This window comes from Poecilia latipinna, unplaced genomic scaffold (genome assembly GCF_001443285.1).
Source record: "Poecilia latipinna isolate Pla-1442-1.1 unplaced genomic scaffold, P_latipinna-1.0 Scaffold4370, whole genome shotgun sequence".
NCBI lineage: Eukaryota > Metazoa > Chordata > Actinopteri > Cyprinodontiformes > Poeciliidae > Poecilia > Poecilia latipinna.
Genome location: NW_015116986.1, coordinates 5,851 through 16,931, shown reverse-complemented (window position 1 = coordinate 16,931; position 11,081 = coordinate 5,851). Strand labels below are relative to the sequence as shown.

General features: G+C 53.9%; 1 protein-coding gene and 1 long non-coding RNA gene across 10 annotated transcripts in view; one reads left to right on the top strand and one right to left on the bottom strand.

Annotated features, from left to right (window-relative positions):
- LOC106942551 (host cell factor 1-like) overlaps positions 1 to 10,187 on the top strand; it is a 15,213-nt gene extending 5,026 nt beyond the window's left edge. The window contains exons 1-29 of one of the 9 annotated variants that reach the window (XM_015025873.1): positions 380 to 954; positions 1,784 to 1,932; positions 2,012 to 2,172; positions 2,243 to 2,445; positions 2,579 to 2,663; positions 2,910 to 3,016; positions 3,082 to 3,261; positions 3,454 to 3,684; positions 3,748 to 3,830; positions 3,906 to 4,016; positions 4,104 to 4,331; positions 4,413 to 4,526; positions 4,640 to 4,790; positions 4,861 to 4,970; positions 5,045 to 5,165; positions 5,236 to 5,363; positions 5,434 to 5,584; positions 5,669 to 5,763; positions 6,665 to 6,748; positions 6,824 to 6,890; positions 6,984 to 7,114; positions 7,281 to 7,421; positions 7,493 to 7,652; positions 7,723 to 7,839; positions 7,916 to 8,109; positions 8,530 to 8,652; positions 8,720 to 8,905; positions 8,991 to 9,285; positions 9,363 to 10,187. In XM_015025873.1, the coding sequence (XP_014881359.1) occupies positions 774 to 954; positions 1,784 to 1,932; positions 2,012 to 2,172; positions 2,243 to 2,445; positions 2,579 to 2,663; positions 2,910 to 3,016; positions 3,082 to 3,261; positions 3,454 to 3,684; positions 3,748 to 3,830; positions 3,906 to 4,016; positions 4,104 to 4,331; positions 4,413 to 4,526; positions 4,640 to 4,790; positions 4,861 to 4,970; positions 5,045 to 5,165; positions 5,236 to 5,363; positions 5,434 to 5,584; positions 5,669 to 5,763; positions 6,665 to 6,748; positions 6,824 to 6,890; positions 6,984 to 7,114; positions 7,281 to 7,421; positions 7,493 to 7,652; positions 7,723 to 7,839; positions 7,916 to 8,109; positions 8,530 to 8,652; positions 8,720 to 8,905; positions 8,991 to 9,285; positions 9,363 to 9,421 (4,146 nt within the window). In that variant the 5' untranslated portion in view covers positions 380 to 773 and the 3' untranslated portion in view covers positions 9,422 to 10,187. Of the gene's footprint in view, positions 1 to 378; positions 955 to 1,783; positions 1,933 to 2,011; positions 2,173 to 2,242; positions 2,446 to 2,578; positions 2,664 to 2,909; positions 3,017 to 3,081; positions 3,262 to 3,453; positions 3,685 to 3,747; positions 4,017 to 4,103; positions 4,527 to 4,639; positions 4,791 to 4,860; positions 4,971 to 5,044; positions 5,166 to 5,235; positions 5,364 to 5,433; positions 5,585 to 5,668; positions 5,764 to 6,664; positions 6,749 to 6,823; positions 6,891 to 6,983; positions 7,115 to 7,280; positions 7,422 to 7,492; positions 7,653 to 7,722; positions 7,840 to 7,915; positions 8,110 to 8,529; positions 8,653 to 8,719; positions 8,906 to 8,990; positions 9,286 to 9,362 lie in introns of those variants that run through there. The other 8 variants (XM_015025870.1, XM_015025871.1, XM_015025867.1 and 5 more) reach the window with 8 other exon arrangements.
- Positions 2,652 to 5,313, bottom strand: LOC106942552 (uncharacterized). The gene is made up of 3 exons (XR_001423650.1): positions 5,303 to 5,313; positions 2,785 to 2,791; positions 2,652 to 2,734 (listed from the first exon to the last, which is right to left on the bottom strand). It is a non-coding gene; the product is annotated as an uncharacterized LOC106942552 (long non-coding RNA).
- Positions 10,188 to 11,081: the final 894 nt, after the last annotated feature.

The window sequence follows — 11,081 nt, the reverse complement described above, 5'->3', positions numbered from 1 at the left end:
AAAAAAATAAAGGGAACACTCAAATAACACATCCTAGATCTGAATGAATGAAATATTCTCATTGAATACTTTGTTCTGTACAAAGTTGAATGTGCTGACAACAAAATCACACAAAAATCATCAATGGAAATCAAATTTATTAACCAATGGAGGCCTGGATTTGGAGCCACACACAAAATTAAAGTGAAATGTTCCCTTTATTTTCTTGAGCAGTATATATATATATATATATATATATATATATATATATATATATATATATATACACACACACAGACAGACAAAAAGTTTGGACACACCTTTTCATTCAAAGAGTTTTATTCATTTACATTAATATGAAATATGAAAATTGTAGATTCACACTGAAGGCATCAAAACTATGAATTAACACATGTGGAATTATATACTTATCAAAAATGTGTGAAACAACTGAAAATATGTCTTATATTCTAGTTTCTTCAAAGTAGCCACCTTTTGCTGTGATTACTGCTTTGCACACACTCTGCATTCTCTTGATGAGCCAGCCAGCAGGGGGCACTAAGACGCCATGAACTGTAAACCTCGAAGGAGAAGAAGAATAGCGTTAGCTGCTAGCTGTTGTTAGCAGAGCTCCAGGACAACGCGGCCTGCAGAAGCGGGGAACCGTGAGTGGTTCTGGCCGCTCTGAGGACCTTGTTGAGGAGCCGGTTGGATCAGAACCAGCCGGTCCAAAAGAAGCAAATGGTAAAACCATAAAAGTTCGGCTGAATCTGTATCAGACCGAAGGTGAGTCCATGGAGACCCTCACTGAGACCCCCGCTGTGCTGCAGCCCCGTTGGAAGCGGGTCCTGGGCTGGACCGGCCCGGTTCCGCGACCCAGGCACGGACACCGGGCCGTTTCCATCAAGGAGCTGATGGTTGTGTTCGGAGGGGGAAACGAGGGAATCGTGGACGAGCTCCACGTCTATAACACAGGTGGGTCCGAACGGGAGCCGGGCTTAGTAACGGGTTCGGGGTGTAAACTGTGGAGTAGGTCGGGTTCTGGGCTCTAAACCGGGGAATAAGTCGGGTGTGGGCTCTTAGCCAAGGAAATGAACGCACCGCGGGTTTTAAAGAGGGGAGTATGGGCGGGTCCTGGGGTTTAACCCGCGACGTTTTCGCCTTATCAGGCAGTCGGTGCTTGTGGACCGGAGCTCCCTGGTTCCCGGTCACTCTGGCTGCGGGGCTCCGCTCTCCCTGGAGCTTCAGCGTTAGCATGTAGCAGTTAGCCTGTAGCTCCTACCAACCGCTCAGACACACGGTGAAAAATGGCGCCTTTTTACTGAAAACACTGGTGACGTCACATCACCCCGCCCACACCGAGGAGGTGAAAATAACCAAAAAAAGCCCAAACAAAGAGCGGCTATTATGACTGTTTTTATTTAGGGATGATGAACAGAACTAGGTCCAGAAAATACAGATTGAAACCAGAGAACAAAAGAACCACCACCTCAACCCCCCACTGACCGAGCTGACCCAACCCCCGCCCAGGGCCTGAGCAGCAGGAGGGGGATGGAGATCAATGAATGAACAACAAAGGAAATATAAATGTAATGAGTTCTCATTCAGTAGGACCACAGTATAGAACCAATACAGAGCTAGTGCACAAAACCAGTACAGGTTGTGAAACAGAACCGGGTCAGTCCCAGGCAGCAGAACCCTCCCTTTGTAGAACCTCTGAACACCTGGTGTGTTGCCAGGTCTCTTGGTATTATATTACTGTGTGATGTAGATCCTGTGACTAACCAGAAGCCCCGCCCCCCAGCCACCAACCAATGGTTCATCCCGGCGGTGCGTGGCGACATCCCTCCTGGCTGCGCCGCCTACGGCTTCGTGTGCGACGGGACACGGCTGCTGGTGTTCGGAGGGATGGTGGAGTATGGCAAGTACAGCAACGAGCTGTATGAGCTGCAGGTGAGTGATGTCACCAGAGGCGGGGCTAACGGCGCTGCCTGCCGGAGGCGGGGCTGACCGGACTGTGACGCTCCTGCAGGCCAGCCGCTGGGAGTGGAAACGTCTGAAGGCCAAACCACCGAAGAAAGGCCCGCCCCCTTGCCCGCGCCTCGGACACAGCTTCTCTCTGACTGGTTCCCGCTGCTTCCTGTTTGGCGGCCTGGCCAATGACAGCGAGGATCCTAAGAACAACATTCCCAGGTAGGAACTGCCACCCCGCCCCTCACCTGACCTTCTGCCCTCTGAACCTGACTGTGGCCCAATCCCTCAGGTACCTGAACGACCTGTACTGCCTGGAGCTGCGACCCGGTTCCACGGTGGTCAGCTGGGAGATCCCGCCCACTTCAGGGCCGCCGCCGCCGCCCAGGGAGAGTCACACGGCGGTGATGGCGAGCAGGGGCGGAGTCAGCCGGCTGATCATCTATGGTGGGATGAACGGCTGCCGGCTGGGAGACCTGTGGGTCCTGGACATAGGTGAGGCGCCACAGAGTCCGGGTCCAGGTTGGTCCAGAACTCTGACCTGGTTCCAGATGTTTCAGATGTGTGCAGCTTCCTGTTTGTCTGTAAGCCCATCTCCTGATTGGTTCTTGTCCTGATGATGTCACAGACTCTCTGGTGTGGAGCCAACCATCTCTCAGTGGGACGCCGCCCCTCCCCCGCAGCCTGCACTCTGCCACCGTCATCAACCACAAGTACTGCACACACACCGGGCCAGAACCGGGCCTGAACCACTGCACACACACCGGGTCAGAACCGGGCGTGTCTCAGGTGTGTGTTCCATGTATCTGCTCCTTGTGGGGCCCAAAGACCCACATCACTGCTGTGTGGTTCAGGACTGGGGGGTTGAACTGCGTTTTGGTTCGGCTGCAGAAATGAGTGGAAGTCGATGAAAAATCCCCACAAAGACAGCATGACGAACGTGTGTGTGTGTGTGTCAGGATGTACGTGTTTGGAGGATGGGTCCCTCTCATTGAGGACGACGTCAAGATGGGAACCCATGAGAAGGAGTGGAAGTGCACCAACAACCTGGCCTGCCTCAACCTGGGTAAACACACACCCGAACACACTCTCCTCAAGCCCCGCCTAGCGCTCACCTGTGTGTGTGTGTAGAGACGATGTGCTGGGAGACGGTTCTGATGGACGGCGATGAGGAGAACCTTCCCAGAGCGCGGGCCGGCCACTGCAGCGTCGCCATCAACTCCCGCCTCTACATCTGGAGCGGCCGCGACGGATACCGCAAGGCCTGGAACAACCAGGTGTGCTGCAAAGACCTGTGGTACCTGGAGACAGGTGAGGACGCCGTCCTGCAGGTACCGTCCCCTGTTGTGATGGTGCAGAGGGAGCGGTTTCTATTGGATAGAGAATGATGATGTCATCATGTGATGCTATTCTAGCCAGTAGATCATCTGCTGCGTTTTCAGACGTAAACCCAAAGGAACCAGCTGAATCCACCTGTCTGTCTCACCTGTCCGTGTCCCTCAGAGTGTCCCATGGCGCCGTCCCGGGTCCAGCTGGTCCGGGCCAACACCTCATCCCTGGAGGTGAGCTGGGGGCCGTCCAAGACCGCCGACACCTACCTGCTGCAGCTGCAGAGGTACGACATCCCGGCCACACCTGGCTCCACGCCCGCTGCCGCAGCACCAGCCGGCCACGCTGTCCCTCCGCCCGCCGCCGCTCACGGCGCCACGCCGCCTGGAAGCCCATCAGCTGCAGGTAGGTTTACCTGGACAGGTGGGTGTGTGGTGTGACTCTTTCTCACCTGTTATGTTTCTGCAGCAGTCCTGAAGATGGTGACAGCGCCCGGTGCAGCCATGGCGACGCTTCCTGCAGGTGTTCGCCTGTCGTCGCCTGGTCAGACGGTAAGGACGGTCTGTGTCTCCTCGGCCGTCGGAAACGGATCCGTTTCCACGGTAACCCTCCTGTCTACTTCTCAGCCAATCGGCAGCAGCCCCCAGATGAGCGGCATGGCGGCCCTGGCGGCGGCGGCAGCAGTGACACAGAAGATCCCTCCGTCCTCGGCGGCCGTCCTCGGCGGCGTGAAGACTGTGAGTTGCCATGGTGACGTCACGATTGGAGGAAGTTAAAGAAGCTGCTGGAGGCGCTGGGTGATGACATCATCATTCCTGTTCCAGGTCAAAAACCCGGCCACACGTCTGCTGAAGACGGCCGCCGCTCAGGTGGGCGTTGCTTCGGTAGTCCCCGCCTCCACGGCGCAGAGCCGGCCAATCATCACCGTGCATAAGTCCGGCTCAGTGATGGTCTCCCAGCAACCACAGGTGGTCACCACTGTGGTGGGCGGAGTCACCAAGACCATCACCATTGTCAACAGCCCCATTAGCCTGGGAGGAGGCGGGGCTTTGGTGAGTGATGTCATCTATGGCAAGCCGTTTAACATAATATCAGCTGAACGGCTTGCTTGGAAACATCTGCTTCTCTTTCAGATTGGTAACCTTGGCAACCTGGGGAAGATGGTGTCTGTGGTCCAGACCCGACCGGTCCAGAGCGGAGTGGTTACTGGTCAGGCTGGGAGCAGCCCAGTCACTCAGATCCTCCAGGTAACAACCAGAGATCAGTCCTCAGCACAGACTGGACCTGTGGTTCTGGACCTCTGGGCGCTAGTGTCGAGTCCAGCGATTAGATCGAGTTTAACTCCGCCGCTTCCTGTCAGACGAAGGGCGCGCTTCCTGCGGGAACCATCCTGAAGCTGGTGAGCACCGCGGACGGGAAGCAGACCGCCATCATCAGCACGGCGCAGGCTGGCTCCAATAAGCCCGCCATCATCAAGACCATTCCGCTGTCGGCTCTGCAGGGAGCAGCAGGTACGCCGCGCTCACCTGAGCCGCCGCGCCGAGTGGGACCCGCTACTAACGCAGGCTCCGCCCCCTGCAGGTGGGAACAGTCCAATCACCATCCTGAGCTCCAAGTTGGGAACTCCAGGAACAGAGAAGTTGATCAACGCCATCCCCAGGATGTCCGCCGGCCAGCAAGGGGTCACACAGGTGAGACAGCATTCTGAGGTCACGGCGGCGTACAGGTGAGGCCCTGCCAGGTGTTCACCCCTCTGTGTGCTCAGGTGGTGCTGAAAGGAGCCCCCGGGGTGCCTGGTACCATCCTCAGAACCGTCCCGATGAGCGGAATCAGGCTGGTGTCTCCGGCCGCCACTGGCACCAAGCTAGTTGTCAAGGGAACCACAGGTAAGCGGTGCAGGTGAGGCGTCGCTAACAAGGTGCCAGCGCAGGTCATGTGACTGTTTCCTGTCTGCAGGCGTCTCCAGCCTGGGGACGGGAACAGGAAGCGTCTCTGCCGCCTTGTTGGGGGGAACCTCGCTGACCACACCCACCGCCTCATTAGCCAGCCAGGTTGCCACAGCAACCGCCTCTGGACCCAGACAGGTAACTGCTGCAGGGTTGAACTCATTTAGCCCCGTCCCGCTCCGACGATCCTACTGCTTCCTGTCTGCAGGTGACACTGATCACGACGCCCAGCGGCGCTGAGCCGCAGCCGCTGGTCCAGGACCTGCCGGTCTCCTTCATGGCCTCCCCGACCTCAGAGGAACCTGGCAGCACCACAGGTACCACTACCACCACTAACGCCGGGGGAGACGCTGCCACAGGTAGCTGCTGCACCTGAACACCTGTAGAGCTCAGGTAGCCGTGTCACAACGCTGATCAGCTGCTTCTGGTCTCTAACCATGCAGCGGTGACTCTGGTCTGCTCCAACCCCCCCTGTGAGACCCATGAGACCGGAACCACCAATACCTTCACCACTGCTGGAGCTGGCGGAATCCAACAGGTGAGACGGCACCTGTCACTGCAGGTGATCAATCTGAACTGAGACATTTTATACCTTCCAGCATGGAGGTATGGAAAACCAGAGGTGCCACAATTTCAATAGATGAAGTTGAACAGTAACTAGATAATTTCTGAAGAACTTTAAATAAGGCCTGTCAAAGTGTGCGTATCGGTCGGACCTGAATCTGATGAATCCTGATGCTGAGTTAAGTTCTGCAGGCCTCAAGTTTGAGTGTGAAACTTGGCAGCTTAGCATGTCATGAAATGCTAAGTTTAGCTAAAATGCTTTCAGTAACGTGGGCTTTCAATTGCATCCAGTTGCTCCATGAGTATGTTATGTCTAGCTTATAAATCAAAATTAGCTGATAATAATGCTATAACTATCATGTTGACTAACAGCAGTTTATGTGGTAAATTTGGCTAAAAAGATTAAGTTCAGCTAAAATACAGTCAATAGCATGTTGATCTGCAATAATGTTCTCCATGCTAATGGCAGTGTATAAACTACAATTAGCTAAAATGCCATGTTTACTTTAAATTGAAGCATCAGTGTGGGCTAACACTACCAATGGCTTTCTGCGTTCACTATGTTAAACTTTGCTATTATATCTAAAATGAGTTAAAATGCTAATGTTAGCACATTGATTTACTAGCTTGAAAATGGACTGTCCAGAGGACTTTGTGGCGGTGAGCTACTGGACCGTAGCCACTACTGCCCTGGGCCCTCTGACCACACCGGTTACCACAGTAACGCATGCCACGCCCACACCGAGTCCGATTGCGCGTCATGTTTTGGGGAGCGCTGTGGCTGTGTTAAATTCTGAAGGCTTTGTGATGCAGAGAACAAGAGGTTTCTCCATGCGTTGCCATGGAAACCCCAAAAATGAAGTTTGTGTTGGCAGGTATGTTCCAACCCCCCCTGTGAGACTCATGAGACCGGAACCACCAACACCGCCACCACCGCTGGAGCCGGCGGCGTCCAGCAGGTGAGGCAGCACCTGTCAGGTTCCTGCTAATCTGTGATTGGTCCAGGTGAGGTAATGACCTGTTTGTTCTGACAGGTGTGCTCCAACCCCCCATGTGAGACTCATGAGACCGGAACCACCAACACCGCCACCACCGCTACAGGTAGCTGCTCTCGCCTGGTTCTGGTACTTTTGGACTTTTTTTTTTTTTTTGGGGTGTGGTTGTGACATCACTTCCTGTCCCTTTGCTGTGCAGCTCACCAGAGTGGAGATGGTCTCCATGGAGACGCCACAGACTCCGCCTCCTCATCTGATGCTGCCGTCAGTCAGAGTGCAGCGGTTACCACAGTAACGCATGCCACGCCCACACCGGGTCCGTCTGTCCCGGTACGTCTGTCACCCGTTCTTGTTTAGTTAGGACAGACTTGGAGCATCACCTGGAGACACACCTGCCCAGGTTCCTGCGGGGGGCGGAGCCTGGCAAGCTCACTGGATACCGACTGGACTACCCAGCAGGTTCTGGCCCGGTTCTGATGTCTGGTCCTCTCTGCAGGATCTCTCCTCATTGGTTGGTGCTGAAAGGGTGGAGTCTGAAACCCTCGCCATGGCAACAGGAGAAGAGGAGGAGCCAGCAATGACAGACAGCCAATCAGACGGCATGATGTCATCAGGAGTGTCGGCGCTGCAGGTTCAGGTGAATGCTGGTGCAGCGTCAGGTAACTCCGGCATGTGCACATGCTAAGTTTGGCTCCGCTCCCGACCCAGATGGCGTCTTCAGACGGAGGTCTTCCTCAGCAGCTGATGTCATCAGAGGGGGACGGAGGTGAGGAGATCTCCAGGACAATGACCTTCACACTGACGACGGGACGGGTCCCAGACCAGATGGCTGTTGCCTTGGCGACTGAGGGAGCAGCCAGGAGCATCGGTGAGACAGTGAGAGGACAGAGACGTCTCCGCGTTCGCCGTCGTCTCTAAAGATGTTGGTGTGTCTGCAGGTGAGGCCAGCCAATCAGGCGACCAGGCCGTCCGTATCGTTCTGACACCACAGGAGCTGGCGGCGCTGGTCCAACAGCAGCAGGAACCAGAACCAGAACACAGCAGGGTGCCCACAGGTAGAGTCAGGCACAGTTCTCTCTGTGTCGGCTGGGGAACCTGGACTCACTCAGCCTGGTTCTGGTTCTGTTACAGAGGGGCTCGCCCCGGCTGACAGCCTGAACGACCCGACCGCAGAGAGCCACGCCTCCCAGCCCGCCGCCGCCGTCATCAGCGCCGTCGCCCGGCTGGCCAGCACATTCAGCCCCACCCCTTTGGTGACGGAGACCAAGAGCATGGCTGTCGCTATGGCGACGGAAACCATCAACGGCATCAGAGAGCCGCCTCCTGTAAGACAACAAGGACGCATCGGTACCGGTAGACAGCAGAACCAAAGACCCACATAAGAAAAGAATAAAAACAATAGTATAAAGATGCTAAGATCATGCTAGCAACATTCTGACAGCATGCTAACATGGCAGAATCACCGACTATAACTAACCGTAATCCACTCCATCAACATGCCAAGAATACAGACGAGATGCCATCAACTCACCCTGAACACGCTGACAATGACCATCTAGCATGCTAGGAATATACATACAACATGTTAACAGCACAGTGACATTCTAACCGCCTGCTCAGAACACAGCAGTCGCCAAAGGCTGGCCGACGTACCAGGAACACGCCATCCTTTCATTAACATCCCGTTCATTTTTCCAAACATGCTAACGGCACGCGACAAACACTGAAGCATCGTTGTGTTGCAGGAACCGACCATTCGTGTGAAGTCGGCGCCGAAGGAGAACCCTTGGTTTGACGTCAGCATCATGAAGGTCACCAACGCCGTTGTGACTCACTACTACGTTCCCTACGACGACGATGCGCTGGAGGTACGTACCGGCCGGGGGGACTGATGGAGTCGTCGTGGTCGTGCTGACGGGTGTTGTGTACCTGCAGGATGACTGCGGGGCGGCGCCGGACTACAGCCAGATGAGGAGGGTGGAGCTTCAGCCGGGAACCGCCTACAAGTTCCGGGTGGCGGGGATCAACATCTGCGGCCGCGGCGCCTTCTCCGAGGTGGCGGCGTTCAAGACGTGCCTCCCTGGGTTCCCTGGAGCGCCGTGCGCCATCAAGATAAGCAAGGTGAGTTCCTGCCGTTACCATGGAAACTCGTGTCCTGTCCTGGGCGTCCAGGACAGGACGCCCATGCGCGTTTCTGTCCCTCCAGAACCTGGGCGGGGCCCAGCTCACCTGGGAGCCGCCTGCCGTCACCGCGGGGAGCATCACAGAGTACTCGGTGTACCTGGCCATCCAGTCCAGCCAGGCCAAGCCGCCTGGTTCTGGCCCGGCCCAGCTGGCCTTCATGAGGGTGTACTGTGGTTCTGATCCGTGCTGCCTGGTTCAGGCCTCCACCCTGGCCAACGCGCACATCGACTACACCACCAAGCCCGCCGTCATCTTTCGCATCGCCGCCCGCAACCAGAAAGGCTACGGGCCGGCCACGCAGGTCCGATGGCTGCAAGGTCAGAACCAGAACCGGACCAGAGGAGTTCTGCCCCACTGTGACAACGCTGCTGATGTCTGTTTTCTGTTTCCATAGAAACCGGTAAAGACTCCAAGCCGGCGCCAAAGAGAAGTGGAGCTTCTCAGGGAATGTAAAAACTGGCGCCGCATCCCAGAATCCCACCTGACACAAAGATGGTTGCCAAGAACTCAACATGCTCCGCCGGAACCGGAGCTCACTGATACCGGACCTTGGTTCTGCTTTCATCAATCAGCTGATACCAACAGCGGATGGTGTCGAAGGTCCAAACCCGACAGGCAGCTGCTCCGGAGGTTCTGAAACTCCTCCAACTCATTTCTATTCGGGTCCAGTTACATCAGCATCCAATCAGATGGGCTGATGGTTCTGAAGGTTCTGGAGCTCCTCCATCATACTGTGAGGTTCTGGTCCAAACTCTGTTCTCCTTCAGAACCAACCCAACACAATGTGAAGAGTCAGAACCGGCTCCCTCCCAGTCGGTTTCTGTTCCTGATTTTAAACCATGAAAACACCAGAACCAGAATTTTCTTGAATGTTGGACTGTTTGCTCATTTGGATCCGTTCAGTTCTGAACTGTCTCCGAACTCCTGACCCGATGCAGGCGGAGCTTAAAGACAACAGGTGTGTTCAGGTGACGTCCCCTGGGTCAGAACTTTGGTTTTTCTTTGAGTTCTGGTGTTTAGTGGGTGGAGCCTGAGATGACTGAGAAGCCCTAAAGTGGGCGGAGTCTCGAATGTGGGCGGGGCCTGGTGTAAAAAAAAATTCTTAAGCTTTAATAAGACAAGTTTTCGGTTTTCTTTCTGTTGACGGAGGGCTCTGATTGGTCGCTCGTGCTGATGTTTAATATTCTCTGGAACAATAAAGATTTTTAGAGCATTTTTATTGGCTGTGTGGAGTCAGATTTCTGCTGGCACCTGTAGATGGGCGTGGCCTGTGTTGGACAGGTGCAGCAATCAGCAGGATCATATTTCAGTCACTGGGAGGTCCAGATACTACCAGAACATTCTAGTAAATTCTTTTTTTCAGTTGTATTCCAATTTTTAATAAATGTCACCATTTAGTAAGACATGGTTGTTTATTTGCTAATATTTAGCTTAGCTGATATGGCTACTATTAGCCTGGCTGATGACAGGAAGTGAACTACCAAGATAAAAGCTGGGTCTTCCGAAACACTATATAAATTGCTTTTGAGATGTTTCTTGTCACACCTCTTATCATTTATTTTCCTCTTGTCCAGTATTTCAGCTGAGCCATTTTAAAAGCAGTACAGAAGTTTACTAATTGATCTATAGAGCTTTGGAACGTGACGTCACTGCCGTAGACGGAGGGACACCAGCGCCATCTTTGGGGTCCTCTCTGTTAAACATAACTGACAAAAACAACAGTGTCGCAGATTTTTTTAATCCAAGTTACTTAAAATGATTTAGCTATGGCACGAACTTGCTGCGTTATTGAATGTAATGTCCGATCACACGACTGAAACGGTAAAAACATGGAAAACGGACTTTCTTTCCACTATTTTCCTGCTTGGAAACAACGCGTGGAAGCTAAGCTAACAGAGCTAACGAAATGAAGACGGATGTCTTGGTATCAGCGATATTACCTTCTCCAACATCCCCAGATACCTACAAGTTTCCTCCAGATATTTCCATTCTTGTGAGTGTCTGTCACGATGTGAGGAAAGACAGGAGAAGCAATCGTCGGTTGGAAAGCCGAACTTCTTTATTTAGCTAGAACACGAGGTAACAACATGAACAGCTTCTTATACGAACTCGT